Here is a 22,249-nt window from a genome sequence, read left to right on the forward strand (position 1 = left end):
TCTAACTACTGACCACTGCCAAGCCAAATGTATGATAACAGAGCTCCACAGCGCCCTCTGCTGTGGCAGTACCAGGTAATTTGACAGCCAGCCCCGGTGTGCCTGCCTCAGACTCGGTCGGTGCTGCAGTGGACTGTAATATTCTATTTTTTCTAATAAAACCTGTTCGAACCTCACTGGGCATGTTATCAGGTGCGGGCTTTTATTGTGAAGGTCTCGGCAGCTCTTCCGGTGCGGTGGTCGCTGTCGCGGTGCGTGTTGACGCAGCGGGTGCGTCAGGAGGAGATGTTGTAGAGCATCATCGGAGCCGAGCCGCCCCAGTCCGTGTGAGTCCGGATAACGGGACCCGCTCATGCTCTTCCCGCCCCGCAGCACGCCAGCCCCAGATCCAAGAAGCGAAGAGCAGCGGGGAAGAGCCCGGAGGTAAGAGAGGGGGAGGGCAGGGCGTGGAGGAGGAGAGCCTGTCTGTCATCTGTCTGTAACTCCCCCACCCTTCACACACACACATCCGTCGGTCTGTCGGAACCGGACAGGAGGAGCAGCTCCGGGCAGCAGCCGCCGAGAGGCGCTGAGGCTTGGAGAGCTGCTGCTGAAGAGCCGCTCCTCTCCTCCAGCATCAGCTCAGTGTCTGTGGTTGTCTGTGTGTATGTGCATCTGAGTGTGTGTTGTGCACACTTGTCCACATCATGAGCAGTTTTCTTCACTGGTTCTATGCCGTGATGAAAAACAGGAAGATCCCCCCTCCCTTCTCCAGACTTTTTACCTATGGAGTGAGCTGTCCAATCACCTCTGACCTCCTGAGAAGGGCAGAGCTTCACAGAGTGAGCTCCAGAGTGGATGTGAAGTCTCAGTGACTGATGGAGGAGCTGATCTACTCCATGTGTGCCCGTGTGTCAGCCTCTGATTGGACAGAGCGTCTGTGGCACTGCTGTCTGTGCTGCAGAGGAGCTTCATCTATCCTTCAGCTGTGTCTGCAAGAGCTCCTGCATACAAAACCCAGTGCTCAAACTCCAAACTCTCACTTCATCTGTTCGTGTGGTTCACACAAAAGTATTGACAGTACTGATGATACTGCAGTATATGTGCAGAAAAACACTAAAGCAGTGAAGTTTTAATGTCAGTGACTCTCACCTGTGCGAGTGTGTGTGTGAGATCATGTGGTCATTTGACAGTTGGGTATTTCGTGTTAGAAATCGGAAATATCTTTAATCCGTTCCCAGGAAACAGAATCATCTCTGAGCCGTTATTTCAAATTAGAAGTTTTATAAAGCGCTCGTGTTTTATTTTCTGCTGGTCAGTGATTTAGTTCAACTTTTAACTCTAAAGATGAAATGAACAGTTGATTTGCTCATTCTGTGTTTTTAATAAATATCGCATATTTGCCTGCATGACCCCATTTCTGTGCCGAACCTCTGTAATCAGAGCACTGTGAATAAAAATGTCTGTAGGAGTTCATTCAGTGCTTAATTGAAAGTTGAAGGTGTTTGAACCTCAGACTCAGGCTGGTGTGGACAACCTGCAGGTCCTTTTGGACCTGACTACACACCTGCAGGTGCCTCAGCTGTCAGGATTCAAACACACACAAATCAGTAAGAGCAGGATCGTCTGAAATTACTCATTTTGTCTGATTAAATATTTAAAATCTGTCACGATGGAACAACAGGCCTGCACAAACCCACCTGTATCACCTGTAGGGATGGGACCGGTATCGGTTCTGACATAAACGGTAGTAACCAGACCGAAAAGCAGCGCACATTTCGGTGCTTTTTTTTCCTGAGCTGTGATACACTTTAGATTCTAGCCAATCATTTTACGTTTCCGAGGACAGTAGGCGGGGCCAGGTACGTACGTTCTTTTAGAGCAGAGCTACAGATTAAAAATAACCAAGGCAAAGCGGTCAAAAGTCTGGCTGTACTTCACAGCAAAATATGCAAACTCAGCAGCCTGCAACAAGTGCTTTAAGCTGATACTGTCAGAGGTAACACCTCAAATCTGATGAAACACCTGGCGACGCATAGCGTTTTTTTAAAAAGCCGAGAAATGCGCCGTATTTGATAGCTTGCTGTGAGACCTCACACCGAGCACATCTACTGCGGGTGGGTTGCCTGTTATCAGACCCGGAGTTAGCAACATCCCCCAAAAACACGAAGAGGAGAGTCCTGGCCCCTAGCCCTGCCAGTGTAGCAGAAATGATGACGGATGATGATGGCAGCAGCAGCCGTTCTTCCCTGCGTGAGTAGCTTAATGTTGTTCGTGTGTAATTTACGCTGAGTAGGCTAACAGCGTTATCAAATTAATGCATGTAAGGTGAACTGGCAAACATCATCATAGCTACATGCGGCTGTCTTCTTGTTTGATGGCAGATACTCCCTTCACCCTGGCCAAAAAGGCTAAAATGACCAAAGAAAAAGTGGAAAACCGTTAAACATGAGAGGTCTTTGGACAAAGTTTGTGTTTTTTCCATTGATTAAGCACTGCTTCCAGCCAAGAGTGATGCCATAAAAAAGGCTAACATTGTTATCTTTTTACAAAAAAACAGCTGAACATGAGAGGTTTTTGGACCAATTTTGTGTTCTCCATTCTTTAAGCACCGGTTCGAGCACAGTGTAAGCACCGGCACCATTTCAAAAGTACCAGTTTGGCACCGGTATCGGATAAAACCTAAACGATACCATCCCTAATCACCTGCCTCTGTCTTCATTTCCCAGGATGCTCTGGGGTTTCTCAGCAGGCCTGTGAAGATGAGTGTGACATCATGGTTCCTGGTAAGCAGTTCGGGGACTCGACACCGCCTCCCCCGAGAGATGATTTTTGTGGGCCGAGAGGACTGCGAGCTGATGCTTCAGGTGAGGCTGACCTGTGCAGGTGTTCGGGTTAGTAGAAATTGCCTCCCTCTAGGTTGGTCTGAAAAAGGAAGTTGTAATGGTGTCTTGTTTGAGTCGCAGTGAAAGTAAGCAAAAAGAGTTGTATGTGTGTGTGTCTCAGTCTCGCAGTGTGGACAAACAACACGCTGTCATCAACTACAACCCGACCACTGATGAACACCTGGTGAAGGACCTGGGCAGCCTCAATGGGGTGAGCCATACACAACATATCAGTACATTATCATAGGTATCCACCAATCAGCAGCAAACACAGGTGGGGGGTGGTGATGCCTAAAGTCACAGGTTACAGTACAAAGATTTTTTTTTTTATTAACTTAAAAAAAATTAATTCCACTTTCATTTAAACAGGCAAGAACTGTAAAATCAAAAAAGAGTGAAAACCTTCAGAGTGGACTTCAACATCATAATCAGAAAGTTTCACCTGGACGTTTGTTTGTTTGTTTGTTTGTTTGTTTCCTGCAGACATTTGTAAACGACCTTCGGATTCCTGATCAGACCTACATCACCCTCAAACTGTCCGACGTCATCCGCTTCGGATACGATATCCTTCAGACGCACACACGCACTGTTTGTGTGCGTGTCTGTGTGCGTGTGTGTGTTTCTGTGCGTGTGTGTGTGTGTGTGTGTGTGTGTGTGTGTGTGTGTGTGTGTGTGTGTGTGTGTGTGTGTGATAATTTTAATATTTTTCTGAGCTGTTGTTCACATTCTCACGTCTACGTTCTGGAGAAAAGTCAACACAAAGTCCCAGAGGAGGCCCTAAAGGTTGGTGTTTGTGGGTGTGTGTTTTCTATTGTACAAATTACTGCATAGAGGGTGTTATTTAATTTCCTTGTTTAACTGCATTTAGTTTGCATTTCCAAAACTACTCAGAGCGTCATGAATTTCTCATGACTACACACAGCATGTACAGTACTGTGAGTAAATGCAGTACCGTGAGTACATGCAATTTGCAGTACCTTGAGTACGTTTGCCTCGTTCTTCTGTTTCAGCATGAGAAGTACAGCAGTCAGCTGCAGATGAGCCTAAAGCCTTCAGAGGGGAAGAAGAGCGACGTGGACGAGCGGGCGAGAGGCGAGAAAGCGCAGAGTACCAAGAGCCTCACACAGGGTAACAATAATACAGCAACAGTACTGGCAGTAAATATACTGTGTATCAAATGTACTCCTAACAATAGGGCTTTGGAGTTGACGTCACGCCGCAATGCATTATGGGAGCGCAGCGCCATTTTCGGGGTCTACGAATCAAACCAAACACACTGTGTTGGAACGACGACTACAAGAAAGATGCTTAAAAGCAGCTCAAAAGAGAATGAACTGTATAGAGACCGATTTCATTCAGAGGCGAAGCAGCGGTACTTGCAGAAAATAGCGTGCATTGGAAATGTGGACCAGTATGAAATAGGGCCGTGGAGTAGAAACCCTGAAGACCAACCACTACTGACGTAGCCTGACATATTTTCGTACCTTATCTGTGGAATCAGCGCGTACAAGTCGTCATTCAAGCAAAGGTAAGTCAGCTCGAGTACTGCGAGTGAAATGCGTTTGATTTCCTTGCAAAGATTCAGATTAGTGCAGCATAAATTCATTCATGAGGGGAAATTACAGTGAGAACATGTGGAGGCTGTTAGGTGGATAACATAGCGAGTTCAGTGCATTGATGAGACATTCTCCTGAAGGATTGTTATTCTTTATGGTTAAAGAAATTGCACTAATTTATTCATATTTATTATAAATAATCCTAATTAAACATCTTGCTTCCATGTTTGTATCTTGTGTCACTAAAAATACAATTTATTTTAATTTTATATATTGATCAATGACCTGCAGAATCTCCTTATCATATTAAGGGATTCATAATTGTCACTTTATGCTTTTTCCATCTCTAAAGTGATGACATCCTTGCATTACCGGTACATACTTTAGGTTCATTTTCTGCAGGCAGATTTACACTATAACATGCAGCGTTCTATAGATGGACACATAAAGAAATGAAAAATTACATCTATGTGCTAACTTTCTAAACACTTTGTTACATTTATGATAAAGTAGATAAAACACATTTACGTCGGCCTTGGCTCATAGTTCTTGTCTTTAAATGAACTTTGTCTGTGTGTGTTTCAGGTCCTGCACTCTCAAAGACTGAATGAACCAGCATTGCAGCCATGGGTCACCGTGAGCATCACAGGGAAGTTTGAAGCCGCCCACTGCAGCTGTAAGGCCGGAGTCGCAGAGACCTGCAGCCATGTCGCTGCTCTTCTGTTTAATGTAGAAGCAACAGTGTTGATCCGTGGCACAAGGACTGTTACAGATGAACCTGCATACTGGGTTTTGCTGGGTAATATGACCAAGATACAGCCAGAGGTTGGCCATAAGATAGACTTCTCCTCTTCAGCTGCCCAAAAAAAGGCTCTTGATCAAAACCTAAACAGACCATCTGTAGTGACAGGTAAAAGGAGCCGTCCTCAAAACAGAAAAATCCCAGCTGCTACTTTGGAGGAGTTGTCACTGCTATTGGATACTTTGCTGGAACACAGTAAAGCTGTGGGTTGTGGGAATGACCCATAATGTTTTATCTAGGGGTCTACATTTATGCCTGTAGTGCACTGCCGTGTAAATAATTTGCATTTACTGAATATATACTGACTGAGTACCACTGTTCAAAAGTTGAATAAAGAAACAAACTAATTTTTGCCTCTTTTTTTTTTTTTTTTTTATTGAAACCACCTTATAGAACATCACATCAGTTACAATGTAGAATCCATGTCATTTATAGTTTACAAATGACAAAATGTTTACACAAAATCATGAGTGTTTACATGACATCACCCACTACTAACATTACTTTATTTACTGTATCTTTTGAAAAAATACAGCAATTTTAACAGCACAAGACTTAAGAATATTTAACAGGAGCAGGTTTCATTCTTCCCTGGTTTTATTATCACACTATTCACCAAAACGCAGCAAACCTTCACCATCTTATCCAGAAGGGTCAACTCTTCACCCTCACATGGAAGAAGTAATCTGATTGGCATGGTGGTATGTTTGCAGCAGGTCCCTTGTGTAGCGCTGGAACCCAGTCACGATGTTTCATCCATTTCATAGGCTGGTTTGCTGCAATAATGCCAAATAATTAGCATCTCTATAAATAGAAGGTAGTTCTGCAAAATCACTCAGTAGGATGTTTGTTCTAATTTGCTATGAGCTCAGAGCGCATAGAAAATAATACTAATAGGCTATAAAGAGTGATATGAACATATTTAGAACTTACCGGAATGAAAATGTCTGGAGCACCAACAGATATTTGGAGATGGAAGAGAGCTGCACGTCAGCTCGTCTCACAGCTGCTATCCAGGCTAGACGCCTTCGTTTGGTAACATCAATACACGAGCTGCTCATGTTGCTTCCAGGTTGGGAAAGAATGAAAAGATAAACCATTTTCAACCTTATTCTCTTGCCGGTCGTGTGATCGAACATTGCAGCCGACCACACAGCAAATACGAACCATGGCTGTTGTGTGAGACTTCGCTCCCTTTTCACTTGCGCTAGACCCCCAAAATGGCGGATCGGGCCAAAATCCTTTCCACGCCCACCCCCCGTGACATCACGGTCCAAAGCCCTATACTGGGCGTAATACAAGCAATAACACAAAATTTTGACATCACACAGGGTCAAAAATATACTGCACTGTACAAAACATAATGTAATACAAAACCCTGCACCAGAAAGCCTGGTGCAGGGTTAAAAAGTACTGGATCAGGAGTCTGTCCGCTGTGTGTTCCTGTACGCAGATGATGTGTCGCTGTTTGTTCTGATGTATTTTTTACTATAAATCTGCTCGTTCAGGAAAATGTTTCAGTAACAAACCAGAAAGTCGTTTGTTCACGCTCCTCGGGACACTTTGATTGATCGTCAGTTTCACCTATCACACGTTTCTGTGACAGAGGCGCCGGTGTGTCGGCCCACTCCTTTGTATGGCCAGCCTTCCTGGTGGGGAGAGGAGGATTATGGGAGTAAAGTCCAAACCAGCGATGAGCCACATTCAGGTACGCACACCTTAATAAAGTGGAGGAGTGCAGTAAACTGGTGCTGTATAAATAAAGCTAAATTGAGCTGATGGTGCATTATTGATGATGTTGGTGAGATGTCGTCTCTTTGCCTCTGTCAGATGTTCAGAAAGACGCTCCCTCTGCAGATCCAGAATTTTCTGCATCGCTGTCAGACTGTCAGCCAAAGTCCGCCTTCCCTTCGTACCACCGTGAGCCGAGCTACTTTGAGATCCCCACCAAGGACTTCCAGCACCCTAAGTCCTCAGGCGCGGAGCTCCATGAGATCCCCACCAAGGACACTGACACGCCCCCGGCCCCACTCTCGCCTCCCACTCCGACTCCGCCTGTTGTTCAGAGCCATGCCTCCTTTACCATTGAGTTTGATGATTGCATGCCTGGGAAGATCAAGATTAAAGACCACATCACCAAGTTCTCCACTCGCCAGAGGAAGCTGCAGGCTACACCCACCAAGACAGCCATCATGGCCACACCTGCAGAGGTGATGTCAGCAGAGAGCAAGGTGGCTGACTGGCTGGTCCACAGTGATGTAAGCATGATGAAGAGACGCCCACCGTCTGAAGACGTTTACAGCACCAAGAGTGACCTCGCCATGAATATCAAGACCCTGAAAGGTCAGAGTTGCACCTGTGTTCCGGACCATACCTGTGTTTGTCATTCACAGGTAATCGGGGATTATGCTTTCTGCTGGTGATAAAACCTGTCCAGCACTTCATTGTTAACAATTTATTGACACACGGTCCCTGAATCTTCTGATATTTCTCTGATTTTACTGACCCCACTAAACTTGTGTCTTTGTTTGAGGCTATCAAAGCTTCAGTCATACACTTGTGACCATTGAGCTTCAAAGTTCAAAAGCTAGTACTCACTGACATCTTTATTCCTGTCTTTAGGTCACCATCATGAGGATGGGACCCAGAGTGACTCAGAGGACCCAGTTCTCAAAGGAAGGAGTAAATCCCACCACTCGGTCCGCACTGAGCACTCTATGCAATCAGAGCTGTCCCAGGCGTCGCAGCAGGTCATCCAATCAGGCCAGTCCATCCATAGTCAGCTACACCAACCACTGCAGCATGCTCCACCCAGACCGGCCTCTGCCTCACCCGTGGCCCCTGAGAGACCCCTGTCCCAGAGTCCTCCTAAAGCTCTGTCACCCACCGAATTTCCCAAACAGGCGCCCCCCGAGCACCTCACTCAGCAAGCTTTCATCATTGAGTTCTTTGATGACAACCCACGCAAGAAGCGCTCTCAGTCCTTCACCCACAACCCCGCCCATGCTGACTCGTACTCCACACTCAGAGCCAAGTTGGAGCGGCGGAAAGGCGGCGAGAGGCCAGCATCTGTGCACGGCCACATCCCTCCCACACAGCAGGTGACGGTTCCTCTGAAGAGTCAGAGCCATGGTGGCCCTCAGAGGTCAAGCTCTCTGAAGAGAGAAAAGACTGAGGGGGAGGCGGCTTCGTCGGCTTCCTCGTCTCGCTCCTCATCGGGCATCATCATCCGACCTTTCGGCAGCGTTGGGAAGAAGTCAAAGCTTGCCCAGGAGTTTGCTGCTGAATTCCTGAAGGATTCGGGTCGTAATGACTCCTCCCCAACCAGGGATAAGACAACTCCTCCACCAATGTCTGCACCTCCTGTGATGATATCGCCTCATCATACAAGGATCCTCTCCACACAAGAACCTCCAGCTCCATCTTCTGTCTCCTACCCTGCCTCCCCATTACAGCCTCCAGCAATCTCAAAGACCCCAGTCCCAGTCAACATTCCAGGCCCAGCTGCCGCTCCGGTACATTCGTCTGGACCTCCCTTCTCCACCATGCCGCCCATGGCCGTCAGTGGAGGAGATGTCAAAGGTACCCAGAGGATGGCCCGGAACGAGGAAGACGACAGCTTGAGCGATGCTGGGACCTACACCATTGAGACGGAGTCGCAGGACAAAGAGGTGGAAGAGGCTCGTAACATGATCGATCAGGTGAAGTCCCAGTGAAAACACAGTAAGAATAAGATCTTTGTGATAGTGGTGGGGTGAGGCAGCATTCATTGTTCCTGCTGCTCGTGAAAGGGTGTCTTTAAGTGGTGGTGAGTGCAGGAAAACTGCAGCACAGCACACGTGCTGTGCCGTATGATTCTTCAGCAGGGATGTGGACTTTGATAAAATAACACATCTTATGTAATGTTGTATTCAAACCCTTGTGTCATTGCTGATTATCTCAGTTTTGTTGTCTCGTCTTCACCGAATCTTCCAGATAGAAAAATGTTTATGAAATTAGAAATGATCCTAGGGTATCTTGAAGTATTCTGATGTTGCCTATCTAAACAGTATCTCTTAGTGATGCACTGACCCTCGTATCCTTCCTATTTCTTCCTGTTTGTTTTTTCTGCCCGTCCTCATGCATGTCCTGTGCTCTGACAGGTGTTTGGTGTCCTCGATTCTCCAGAGTACAGTGGTGTGAACACTGGTGTGTATAGACCTGTGATAAATGATGGAAAGGATGAGCATGCTAACCTGCCTACTGATGGTAGCACTGTGGACTCACTGCATGGCTTTATCCCATCTTCTATCAGCGGCCCTTCAACAGGCCCCATACAGGTAAAAAAAAAAAAGTGAAAATTTTGAAGTACAACCTGGAGAAACACCTTTGTAGCACACTGTTATCCCAGTGCCTGCACAACCATGTTGTTATTCCCTATTTCTTCTTGTGATATGAATGTAAATGTTGACGTTTGTTTCCACTGATCTTCCTGAAAATGGTGTTGGTCATCATATTTTGTTCTGCAGGTTCCAGCTGCTCATGCTGCATGTCTGGAAGGCCCTAAGTGGGTTTCACGTTGGGCCAGTCTAGCAGACAGCTACGCCGAACCTGGTTCCACTCCACCTCAAGTAGAATGTCTGGAAGGTGAGGTTTGTTAAAAATACCTTAAACATGTTTAAAGAGCACAGAGCCGCTGTTATCTCAGCTTTATGTTTATGGACCTCCAAATGTGATTCCGTTTGTCTACTTGGAGTCTTGAATTTATCAGTAATTTGCAGTTTTGTAAGTGAACAATAAATGTATCTATACACAGTTCAGAGCAATGGACCCATGGTCTTATTTTTACTCCGCTTATTGTTTTAAAACTAAAGTAGTTACGCAACATTAAAGCAACTCATATAAAATGCTGACGTGACTAAACTTGTGTTGCAGATTCACGTCTCATGAGCCCTTCAATGGGAAACTACAGCTACGACAACTCTGAGTCAGAGTCCAGCCACAGCTCCAGGACAAGAAGGCTGCTGCCCCAAGTGCCTCCAGAAAAGCTAGACGGTGTCACCCCAAGCATCATGATTCGCCATGAATCTTACCAAAGCCAAGAACCTCTGGACAGAGCCTTTGGTCCCTCCCACTCAGTTGACTCCACCCAGCGCCTGTCCGTTCAGGATGATGTGGACCCAGACAGCCTGAGTGATGCCAGTCGCTCAGATGATGGACCTGTTCAAGAGAAGATGAGGACAAATCAGGTCAAGACTGCATTTGTATCTCCAGTGATCACTGGTCCTCAGCTTAGAGGTCAGGAGAAAGTGTCTCCATCCTCCAAATCCACCTGCTTCTACATTGGTTCAGAAGACCATCCCAGCAAACCTGAGCAAGCCCAGAGCCCAGTACAGTCTGAGAAGACAAGAGACCCCCCAGCAAAAACTCCCCCTACCACTGTCCTGATCCGACATCTGAGTGGATACGAACCCAAGAGGACGGGAGTCAAACCCAACAGCTCTGCTCCAAACCTCCAAACACAGGACAAAGATTCAGTTCCAACCAAAGACAGTTGCACATCATCCTTCATCCGTCAGGAGAGTTTCACCAAAGACCAGCCCAGTGACACTGTCCAGATGAAGAAGCTTCCCCACATCTCCAGCCACCCATCCATCAGAGACATGGAGCAGAGGCAGGAGAACATCCAGGACACACAGTCCTTCCTTCAGGAAGGAACTCTATCCTCTCTGGATGCCAAGTTCCCCTCCTCTGGTTCAGGTCGCAGCTCAAAGAAGGAGGGTTCGTCCAGCCACATGGACGACTCCCTGTCTGGTGAGTCAGATGTTGACACGGCTAGCACGGTGAGTCAAGTGAGTAGCAAAAACACTCCAGTCAGCTCAACTTCTAAAAAGCACCCTCCCATCAGCAGCCTTCAAAAGGAGAGGTCCTCTTCTAGTCCATCCATCCAAGAGAAGGGACAGCAGCTCAGTGCCCGTGAGCGACTTTCTGAGAAACGCCGAAACCAGATCACTGCCAGTGCAGCAAATAAGGCAGAGGCAGCGAAGCGCTTCCAGATGCGCCGCAGTGCCGGGAATCGTGGCTCTCTGGATCTGTCTGAAGGCCAGCAGGGGTCTGGTCCGCAGTGGACCGAAACCCCATCATCTGATCACGAAACGTCCCGTCCATCCAGCCGCAGCAAAAAACTCATTGCCCCTCTTCAGAAAGAAGACAATGGGAAGATGCCCAGGACGGCGACCCAGCAGGTTCTGACACGCTCCAACAGCCTGTCAGCGCCACGGCCGACCCGAGCCTCAATGCTGCGGCGGGCACGTCTGGGTGAAGCTTCAGATAACGAAGGTGCTGAGACTGACCGAGGCTCTCAGAATTCTGACCATATTGCTGCAGCGCCCAAAGTGTCCACTGAGGGGAAGAAGCTGTCCAGGCTGGACATCTTAGCGATGCCCAGGAAGAGGACCGGCTCCTTCACCAACCCCAGCGATACCGAGGCATCCTCCACAGGACGGCCCACTTTCTCCAACCGGAACACAGAGGCTGTTGTCAGCACCAGGAAAACATCGGCGGGTGACAACCGGCAGGCAGCTAGCAGAGGAGGCGGAGCTCCAGCGAAGCAACCTCTGACACGTACCCGTTCGAGCGGAGCCAAGTACGCCGGCAGCGGTGAGTTATTCCTTAATGACCCTGAATGTGAGGGGTTCCTGATGTTTCAGTCAGTTGTTCCTCCTGAGTTGTTCTAGGATGAGAGACAGAGGTCGAGTCTGCCGTCACTCAGTCTAATCGCATTAATCATAGGTGTTTCAGTTGCTCCGTCGTCTCCAACAGGTGAGGACTGGTCAGTTTGAATTTTTTGGCCTTTTATTATGGAATGATAATCATGTCATGATAAATGCATGAGCCAAAAAATTATTCTGAGAAAATAATTTCATTTCACTGGTGCAATTAAATTCCTCATGTATAAATTCAACAACCTGTGTGTGTAAGTCTCAGAGCTCCGAGAAGCAATTGCTCATGCCAGCTTATCAAGGTACTAACCGCAAGTCCAATGTGTCCCAGGTGTAAGTGTTAGATAAAAAAGAAAAAGTCTGTGCAAACCTGAGTTTGTCAAAAGTTAGTGCGAGCAGCCTCAGCTGACTGGTGTGAAACAGCAAACAGACGATTCAGAGGAATCAGGACAATTGTGAGGAAATCGGGGAAACCTCCTCATCACGGTCTCACTTTTTGAGCTTCACAATGAGCTGAATTGTTTGAGTCGTATCATTGTCGCATCTTTACCTTTACAACATAAAGTGCTTCGAGGTCATGGAAATAAAATTGAATTCAATTGAATCATGGTAAAAAGCACTTAAACTCAAAACCCTCCATGAGGACAGACTCTCTGGTGGGATCTGCTGACCTTTGCTGTCATTTGAAATGTCGTCAGATTTCTGATGCTGCTGAGTCTGTTTGTATTACCGTGGAAACAGCATCAGCTCCCTTGTTATGAACAGGAATTAGGACACAAACCCAGATACCAGCTGCAGCCCAGAGCTTCGCCCTGCAGACACTTTAATCTGATGTCCTGTCACAGCCACAGCCATCCAAACATGCTTACTAACGCTCTGAGGCAAAACCTAACACTGTGTAGAGTTAGACAGAAGCTCTGGATGGATGATGAACAGCGCCTTTGTGCAGCTGCTGTAGTGATTTGGCACAATATAAAATAGTATTGAAGTGAATTGAATAATTTCATTTTTTGGCCCTTGATCACAAAGAGCTGAGATGCGAGGGTCAGGGTGATCACTGATGAAGGCTCACAAGGATCAGATGTCAAACTTCACCTGAGATGTCAAACTTCACCTGAGAGTCTGAGGTTTCTGACTGAATGATGGCATAGCGGTGCTCTCTGGAAGTCATGGTTGGCTCTTATCTGAACCTCGTGTTAAACAGAATCTCGTAGTTGAGGTTTGCGGTTTCTCACGACCGGCTGTTCTCAGGTTCCCGTCGCAGACAGAAGGGCTCGGACTTCTCTTCTTCCTCTGATGAAGAATACGAGACGAGTGGCAGTATCTCCAGAGCCAAACGCTCCTCCCATCCTTCCACCTCTGACCAGACGCCACACAGCCACCGGACGCCCGCCACCAGGACCAAGTCTGTCTCCCTGGAAATGGAGGAGGATGAGGATCAGAACGACGTTGACCCGTACCAGAACTGGTCCACGCACAGCGCTGAGATTGCAAAGTAAAAGCACTGTCACATGTTGACACGTGTGCCACGGTAAGGTGATGTCACTCACGTCTCTATGGTGATCATGTGTTTGCGTTTCCCCTGCAGGCTCAGTCAGGACCTGGCTAAAGACTTGGCCATCCTGGCGAAGGAAATCCACGATGTCGCTGGGGATGGGGACTCGCCGAGCTCCAGCATGGGCACCACCACGTCTCCCAGCTCGCTGCCCAACACGCCAGCCTCCACCATCTCCGCCAGGGAGGAGGTGGGCCACAAAAATCCCTCATAACACTCTCACTACACACAGGCCATAGAATGACTAGCAGGCAGGGTTAGCAGCAGGTGTTGTGTTGCAGTGTCTTCAGGTTTTGTTTATTAGCTCAGCAGAGGTCAGTGCAAACTCCAGTGTTCCCACTTCAGATGCTGGTCTGACTGGGAGGAAAAGCCTTCGTCATGCTTCGACTCATTGTTCATTTCTCTGTTCTGCTCGCAGACGCCATCCTGTCCATACTTATGGGGGGTCCGACCATCTCAGGTGTCTGACTCATCTCTCCTCGTGCCCTGTGATTGGTTCCCCTGCCATCACTAATCCTAACACTCCCTTCTCATTGGTGTTGTTTTATTTATGTTTTGAAAGATTATTGATAATAAACTGCTGAGGCGGTGCTGAACAAACCCGAGCTGGAACAAGTGAGGAGGTGTGTCAGAGCAAGGACTCGAAGCCCCGCCCCTCCGAGGGTCTGCTGAGAGCAAAGAGCTCTATCAAGAATATGACCTGAGGCCAGGTGACAGGTGGCTTCACTTGTGCTACTTCACACTCCCTACATGAGAATAAAAACGTTTCACAGCTCGGCACGCTTCTTTGGATTCTATGGTTTAACAGTGGCAACCAAACAGCCTGTAGGGCCCTAACTGCCACCTTTTGGCAGTTGTAACACATTACACCCTCCAGGTGCCAATAAAAACAAGATCAGAAGTCACGACCCCTGTAGTGGAAGCCTGTTCTCTCACTTTTCACAGCCAGCCACCACATTTAAGGCTTTATTGTGTTTTCTATCGGCTGTTTCACAGATTTGCCAGATACTCCAGCTGTGGTCCTCTGCGGAAAGGAGCTAATGACAAACCACAGAGTGTGAATCAGAGAACAAATTTCCACAGCGTATCATTGGGTGCTCTGTCTGACGCGCCCTCATAAACAGATGAAGTTCGTAACTGTCTCAAACAGAGTCCGTCCCCTCTCTCAGGTGACTGAATCAGATGTAAGAACCTGAACCTGCCCCAATGGTGTTGGTTCCTGCTCGGTGTTGTTTGGTGCTCACTCAGTGGTTTTGATGATAATCGGGTCCATCGGCCTCCACCGTGAATGAACTGGTGTTACTGGTTTTGGAACAGTTCGTGAAGCCGTGGCTGGTGCCCAGCAGGGTTCTCCCGCCCTCCTTCGCCTCCCCGTGGTCGTTACGCTCTGTCTCCCAGCAGCACTGAAATTCACTGCGCACGCTGTTGCCTCCACGATTGCAGCTGCATGTTGACTTGGTGCATGCGTTCACAGAGCACCGCCATCACCGTCTAGCTGGTTTCATCACCGGAGTCAGACTCCTTTTATTCTCTTTCCAGCTGGTCCAGCGTATCCCTGAGGCCAGTTTAAACTACCAGAAGGTTCCTCCACGTTCTGCTGCTGTCTCGGACCTGGACGCAAATATGAATGAGCCAGAGACCAGTTCTAAGCAACGGCGTCCGTGGAACCGCGAAGAGGTCACTGTCTAATCCCTCTGAGGCTACGTTCACACTGCAGCTTGTAGCGCCACGGTCATGTTCATGTGTAATTAACAGAGCAGTTAACGCCAAGGTGTGTGTGCGTGCGTGTGTGTGTGTGTGTTTGTGTGTAACCCATCGCACTGACCATCGTCACACCCAGATTTAGCTTTGTTTTAGCTGGGACTAATAACCACTAAAATGACTGTAATATTTAGGTTTTGATTAGTGCTGTCAGTGTTAATCTTGTTAAAATGACGAGCTAGCATGTTAGCGCGGTTAGCTCGTTAATGCGTTAGCGCCGTCCAGACCCATACACAGGTCTATCTGCGTTAACTCGCTAACGGAGATTTGCTGCGTTAATGTGGTTATGGCCTTAACTTCATTTTAACAAGATTAAGGCTGAGAGCACTAGTTTTAATATTGTTGTCTGCTTACTTCCGGAGGAATTGGGACTGCGGTACACCGCAGCCTGAAACATGGATGTGCGTGCTGTGACACTTGCTTTAGTGACCATATTTGGATGGGACGGAGGTGCTCCAAGTGATCTGCTATCAGGTGTTATTTAGGAGAAATTATCAGCATTAATGTGTTTGTTTTAACACAGAGTCCATAAAGACTGACTCAGTGCTGCCTGTGCTGGACATCAGAGGAACTCCAGCTTCATTTCTCAGCCCTGGCAGGTGCGTCAGGCTGAGGACTAGCTGTGCTATATGCTCAGACAGTATCACCTAGAGGCTGCAGGGATCATTACAGCTCGCACCATGCAAGGGTCAGACTGAAGCGGGGCTCTAGACAAAGGCACTGTTATCCATTGTTTCAAGACTAGAACATCATGCAAAAGTAATGAAACCCTACATAGCTGCCGTGTGAACATAGCCAGTGTGATCGTTACCATGACTACAACTGCTGCAGTTAGTTTTGGTGTGCTGGGAAATCAGGATGTAACCTGCTGGAGCCACGTGACGGTACAACGCTGGCTTCATCTCCTGCCCTCTGCATGTCCCTCTGAACTCTTTCAGGTGATTCTGGACAACCTGATGCTGAATCCAGTGTCTCAGCTGTCTCAGGCCATCCGGGAGAACACAGAGCAGCTGGCCGAGAAAATGAAGTAAGGAAGCACTGACACCCCGAGGCTGTAGCAGCTCAAACCTGAGAAATGTTGGGGATGCTTAAAAGGATCCCTTTTCATCAATATCTTTTTAGTTTGTACAGAAATGACCACCTCCTCCCATTCAACACGTTTACCCAAACCATTCAGTCCAAGTGCAGCCTCTCTCTGGGGGAACAGCTAGTTTCCCCTCACAGTGAGACAAAGATTTAAACTTCAGACCACAGATGTAAAACGAGGATGATTTCTTTTGTTCCCTTCACTTGCTATCAGGCTTATTAGGTGTTCAGGTGTCAGGTCCGGTTCGGTATAGTAAGGGGCACTTTTGGGAGCTGTACGCTGTGGTTTCTGAATGCTGGCGCTGACTCGACAGTGTCTTCCTCTCAGAGTTTTGTTCCAGAACAAGGCTGAGGTCTGGGAGGAGATTGAGGCAAAGATCAATACTGAAAATGAAGTCCCCATCCTGAAGACCTCCAACAAGGTTCATCTCCATATTTATTGGCTGATTTAAACAGCACAAAAGCAACTTCATAGAACATCTGGAAACCTCAGTTTTCTGTTTCCTGTTGCAGGAAATTACCTCCATTTTGAAAGAGCTGAGGAGAGTTCAGAGGCAGCTTGAAGGTACGTTCAGGTTTGGATTTGTGTGTTTTGTCCAGTTTGAGTCTGTCAAATCCAAAAAAAATTCAGGGACAGGTTTTTTTTTTTTTTTAAACTTCTAGTGAAATCACAAGAAAAAGACAAAGAAGTTCCAGAACTGCCTAATAATTGAGCTGATGAACAGTGCTCAACAAATTTATTACACCACACAGTGTAAAATTTATGGCACAGCTGCCCTAATTAACAGTATTATTTATCATGTTTTATGTTTTTCTAATGGTTAATCCACCACTATGCTCATTTAACTCAAGTGATTTCAGTGCTAAAATATCATTACTGTGCCTGACTCAGCAGAACATATAGTAAAGCAAAATTATTGTTTTTTCTTTTTTAAATTAGGATACCAAATTGTAGAATTTATTTACAGAAAATCAGTTTTAGTTGTTGAATGTTGTGCTCGAACCATTCCTGTGTGTGTGAATTGAGTTTATCTACCTCATAACTATTAAACGGCTCTTGTCATTGTGGTTTTCAGTTGAATTGAACTTTTAACTGTGGTTCTTTTTAATGTTCTCTTTGTGTCCAGCACTTTCCAGAGAGTACAGTGCTCAGCATAAATGAGTACACCCCACTACATTTGTCAGAAAACCTTTAGTTTCCTTTCAACATTTTCTATGAGATACAAAATACTCCCACAAATGTGGACCATTGATTGCAAACCAGTTTTGTTTATTTACACACACAAAAAAGTTATTTTCCTAAAAAGTTAATTCAAGCCCATGTCGCAAAAATGAGGACACCCCAATTATAGTCTTAGGAGAAAAGCCACACTAAAGACTACAAAATTTGAATTAACAGGCATTCAAGCACAGGTGAGTCTAATGATTCATTTAAGAGGTGTCCAGCAGACAGGTGACTATGAAAGGGATTCTTTATCAAAGAAAATCCCTTTCCATTTCATGATGTCAGCAATGGCTCCACATGGAAGAGAAATGTCACAAAATCTGAGAAAGGAAATCATTTCTTTACAAAAAAAAAAGGTGAGGGCTACAAGAAGATCAGAAAAGCTTTACATTTCAGCCAAAATACTGTAGCAAAAGTGATTCAAAAATTTAAGAAAGATTGAAGTGCAACCATTGTACAGAGACGTCCAGGCCATCCACGGAAGTTAACATCTCGACAGGAGCGTCTTCTGATGAGAAGGGTTGAAGAATATCGCCATGCAAGTTCACTTCAGTTAGCTAAAGCAGTAGAAAGCCAAACTGGAGTGACCGTTTCACGTGACACCATACAGCGCACGCTGCAGAGGAATGGCATGCGTGGGTATCGTCCACAAAGGAAGCCTCTCCTAAAGCCCATGCACAAAAAAGCACACCTAGAATTTTCTAGGGCCCATGCTGAAAAAGATGAAGACTACGGGGACTCTATAATCTGGAGTGATGAGACAAGGCGTTGTAAAAGTGAGGTTTCAAAGAGAAATGCATGGTGCCTACAGTGAAACATGGTGGTGGCAGTGTCCTTATGTGGGGCTGCATGAGTGCTGCTGGTGTTGGGGAGCTGCATGTCATTGATGGTATCATGAACTCAACAATGTACTGCTCTATACTGAAGGTGAAGATGCTGCCATCACTGCATGCACTTGGTCGTCGTGCACTTTTCCAACACAACAATAATCCAAAACACACATCTAAAGCTACTGTTGCATTTCTGAAGAAGAACAGGGTGAAGGTGATAGAATGGCCAAGTATGTCTCCTGATCTGAACCCAGTCAAACACTTGTGGGGTATTCTGAAGCGGCAAGTTGAGCATCACTCTCCGTCCAGCATTCAGGCTCTAAAAGAGGTTATTCTTGAAAACTGGAAAAAGATAGATGTTGCAATATGTCGCCATCTTGTTCATACCATGTCTAGAAGACTTGGTGCTGTCCTTGAAAATCACGGCGGTCATACAAAATACTAGATGTAGTAGTTTTTGTTGTGGGGTCTATTCATTTTTGCTTTAACCAATTTGAGTAAAACTGAAGATTTTGTGATCAAAGTTATATTATTAACCTTCTTTCCATGTTATGGAGTTAAACAAGTGTTCAATAAAACTCAGCCTTGTGAAAATTTGGGAAATTGTTCTTAGGTTCATTGAGCTACTGATTAAATTTGTACTTTTTAAAGGGGGTGTACTCATTTATGCTGAGCACTGTACATCTTATAAATCATCTCAGACTCTATCTGAAGTAGACTCATTGGCCCTGGTGTGTTATTTAATATTCTTGTAATGTTCTTGTTATAGTTATAAACACGATTGTGGAGCCTGATGGCGGTCTTCAGGCAGCAGCCGGCGCAGCATCCCTCAGTCAGACTCGACCATCCACAAGGGAGAAGAAACCCAGCACCAAACCTCGCGGAGCCCCCAACACCAACGAAAGCACCAAACGACCGCCTCGTGGACCCGATGGGGCCCACAACATGGCCTGAGCAGGCCACTGTAGCACCTCTGGAAAGTAACTGTGCATCCACCAGTCCCTGCCTCTGACTGTAACACCCAGATCCACAACTCAGTGCTGACTTCAGCTGTAAATGTGTGGTTGGAGGCTGGTGTGGGTTTGTGGCGGGCCTGTTTGAGGTCTGCCTCTAACTTATCATCCATTCGCAGCAAGAATGGATATTTACAAAGCTTCTGACAAATGCCGTGCATCAGTGGAATTTTTGGTCTGAATTTATTGGTTTCCAACCCAGAGTTTGGTTGACGTTGGTTTCCAACGTCAGAGCGATGTGATGAGGTGATGATCTCGGTGTCCCACAGGTCATAGTTGTGAACTTTCAAGGATGCAAATTTTAAGTGAAATGCTGCTGTGGACCAGAACCACATGCATCGTTTCTAGCAGACTCCTCTCACATGAATCCTTGCCTGTAAATACTGCAGCTGTGAACAGACCTCAAACACGCCCCTTCCCTGTCTACAGGGAGCAGCTCAGTCATGCTCCTTCCGGCTGTTACCGTGACGACCTGTCTCCGGTGTGTGTTTGTTAGGGTGGAAGAGCTGCGGCGTGTGGATGCACTGAAACTGTCCAGAACTAACTCTCATTCGTGGTCAGAGTATATCTGTAGAACTGCTTCCACTTTGCACAAGCTCAGCAAACGTAGTCAAAGCTCCATAATGAAGCAGCCGCTCGCGCCACCGTAGTACGTGGATGATGTACAAACATATACCGATAAACTTTGTGCTTTGATAATCTGTTGTTGCGTTGCATTTGAACAGATAGATTGTGTTGCTGTTTTTATGTCTGTATTTATGAAGAGAAAGCCGTAGCTTCCTGTGGGCTGTGCAGACAGGAAACGGAACCCTGAGCTCAGCTGTAGAAGAGAAAACTATGTAATGTTGTGTTTCCTGAATGTTTGGGTGCTCCGCTGCAATGACGCTCAGCCTCATTTTCTTTTGCCATCTTGCCGTAATTGTGCATTAGCTTTGAAGCTGTGTCAGGTTATGCTGAATGAACAGACTTGTGCTGGTCCCTGAACGCATCGCCTTTCTACCTAAATTGAAAGAAATGCGAGACCAGACTCAGCTCTGTTTGGCACACTGGTTTCTGATAGAAAGGCTCGCCCCTTAACATAGTTCAGGGTCATGTGAAACAAAGGAACGCTGAGGTGTTCTCCACAAGTTCTGCCTCACTTAATTATGACACCTCATGTGTTTCTGGTAATGAAATGAGCTGTAAGGCTGACACGCCAAGCTCTAATCGCAGACCGCAGATGTCTGTGGAAGCAAAGCTGCAGCTCTGATCAGAACAAGCCACTGTCCATTTGCCCCGTCCTGATCTGTGAGGGCTCAGAGAGTCCAGTTTGACAGCGTTATGTCATGAGCACAGGCTGTATTCCTGATGATGAAGTGTGGACTCATCAGCTGAGAAAAAACTCGACAATGAATTTTTTTCTTTTCGAAGCTGCTCTGTCAGAGAAGCTGCAGACTTGGTTCCAGAGTTCAGGACTGACACTCTCCAATTGATGAACAGCTCGTGTCCTTTATATCCTCGTTTCAGCTGACTCTGCTTGCTGAGTTCTGCTCATCTGTGAGCAGCATGAGCTGCTGGATCAGGCTCACCTGTGATACATCTGTGTGTTGTGGACTTGACTGTGTAACTCCATTCATCTGGAGTGTTTCTGATCTTTGAATTTCTTGTAAATTTCTTGTTCGGCTGCGTTAGAAAAGTTTATATGAAGAAAGTATTTAGAGTTTTACCTGTGAGAGCACTGCCTGCTCTCAGAGAGGCGGAGGATGGCGCGCGTGTGTGTGTGTGTGTGTGTGTGTGTGTGTGTGTGTGTGTGTGTGTGTGTGGTTTTTTTTGTTTAAGCATCTGTGTGGGTAGAAGCCGGTTGTTGAGCGCGCTCAGTGAAACCCTCTTGAGCGATTAGCCTAGCTTAGCACAAACCCTGGAAGCAGAGGGAAAGTGTTAGCATAGCTCCACAGGAGGAAGTTTGATGTGTGAAGACATCATCAGTGGGCGGGGCACACACGGCATGCCAGGAGCTCATTTGCGTTGAGAGGACAGCAGACCCAGCTGCGACTCTCAGGACCAGTGCAGGCGAGTGGCAGGCAGGTGATGTATTAGACGGGTCTGTGTGAGTCCAGGATTTATCCAGCCGCAGAGCTGTCCTGCACCTCTTCAGGAGGAATTTGCCTCAACACACCGTTAGTGGGTGTGGTCTGTAGAGAGGGTGACCAGTTTAAGCTAGGCTCACATCAGCTTGTGAACTGAGAGAGCTGAGAAAAAGAGGACTTCACTGAATCTGCTGGAATGTGCGTGTCTGAAGAAGCTGGACTTTTATTTTGTAAGGTGCATGTTTCCTGTAGCTTGCGGCAGGTGAGAGTTTGAGGCTGAGTCACCAAATGTGCACTTTTTCATTGCCGAACGCCTGTGAGGGCAGCTGGAGCTGAGCTTTGTTTGCTCGTGGTGTTTTGGCGCAGCCTTCCAGAATGTACCGATTCATCGCCGCCCACAGCAGACACCTGATTGGCCATTGCTGTGATGATGTAACTGCTGCTGCTACAGGTCATTTGGGCTACCTGCCTTTGTGTTTTACTTTTGTTACAGTGCATGCGGCTGAGAAGCAGCCAGGCTGTAGAAACGTGTGCTCACGTCTCATCGACCGTTTCACATGTCTGACGGTCCTGCGGCCGCCCACGGCCTTTATGTCCACATATCCGAAGCGTCACGCGTCATCATGACGGGATTTCTTTTATCATCATGTCATTTGTAATAAACTGATCTCATGCAGATGTTTCTCTGTGGTTTTTCGATGCTGTGAAAATTTAAATGAAAATAAAAACCAGAACCTTAGACGGCCTGTGCTCGATGTGTGGCTGAGGTCAAAGGTGATCATGCCCAGAG

General features: G+C 46.7%; 1 protein-coding gene across 6 annotated transcripts; it reads left to right on the top strand.

Annotated features, from left to right (window-relative positions):
* Nucleotides 1–245: 245 nt before the first annotated feature.
* cep170bb (centrosomal protein 170Bb) lies at nucleotides 246–22,135 on the top strand. 6 transcript variants are annotated; one of them, XM_086265315.1, is made up of 20 exons: nucleotides 246–423; nucleotides 2,709–2,846; nucleotides 2,986–3,075; nucleotides 3,348–3,426; nucleotides 3,589–3,647; nucleotides 3,875–3,992; nucleotides 6,829–6,930; nucleotides 7,053–7,565; nucleotides 7,845–8,923; nucleotides 9,365–9,541; nucleotides 9,731–9,848; nucleotides 10,137–11,861; nucleotides 13,175–13,418; nucleotides 13,512–13,668; nucleotides 13,897–13,938; nucleotides 15,018–15,155; nucleotides 16,178–16,266; nucleotides 16,654–16,747; nucleotides 16,839–16,890; nucleotides 19,150–22,135. In XM_086265315.1, the coding sequence occupies exons 2-20, from the start codon at nucleotides 2,742–2,744 to the stop codon at nucleotides 19,332–19,334; spliced, it is 5,166 nt and encodes a 1,721-aa protein (XP_086121441.1). In that variant the 5' UTR covers nucleotides 246–423; nucleotides 2,709–2,741; the 3' UTR covers nucleotides 19,335–22,135. The 6 variants fall into 6 exon arrangements, 4 of the variants coding, with proteins under 4 accessions (XP_086121441.1, XP_086121442.1, XP_086121443.1 ...); XM_086265316.1 differs by lacking the exon at nucleotides 13,897–13,938; XR_015125183.1 differs by lacking the exons at nucleotides 16,654–16,747; nucleotides 16,839–16,890; nucleotides 19,150–22,135 and adding an exon at nucleotides 15,763–15,838 and having other exon boundaries at nucleotides 16,178–16,261.
* The last annotated feature ends 114 nt before the right edge of the window (nucleotides 22,136–22,249 follow it).

This window comes from Aulonocara sp. 'chitande type north' Nkhata Bay, linkage group LG15 (assembly GCF_057382095.1).
Source record: "Aulonocara sp. 'chitande type north' Nkhata Bay isolate Kocher_YH1m ecotype deep benthic linkage group LG15, A_spYH_male_GT1.1, whole genome shotgun sequence".
In the NCBI taxonomy this organism is placed as follows: Eukaryota; Metazoa; Chordata; class Actinopteri; order Cichliformes; family Cichlidae; genus Aulonocara; species Aulonocara sp. 'chitande type north' Nkhata Bay.

Coding starts and splice junctions, on each gene's coding strand:
- cep170bb (XM_086265315.1), top strand. CDS start 2,742: ATGAGTGTGACATCATGGTTCCTGGTAAGCAGTTCGGGGACTCGACAC. Junction 2,847..2,985: donor ACTGCGAGCTGATGCTTCAG/GTGAGGCTGACC, acceptor TGTGTGTCTCAG/TCTCGCAGTGTGGACAAACA. Junction 7,566..7,844: donor GAATATCAAGACCCTGAAAG/GTCAGAGTTGCA, acceptor TCCTGTCTTTAG/GTCACCATCATGAGGATGGG.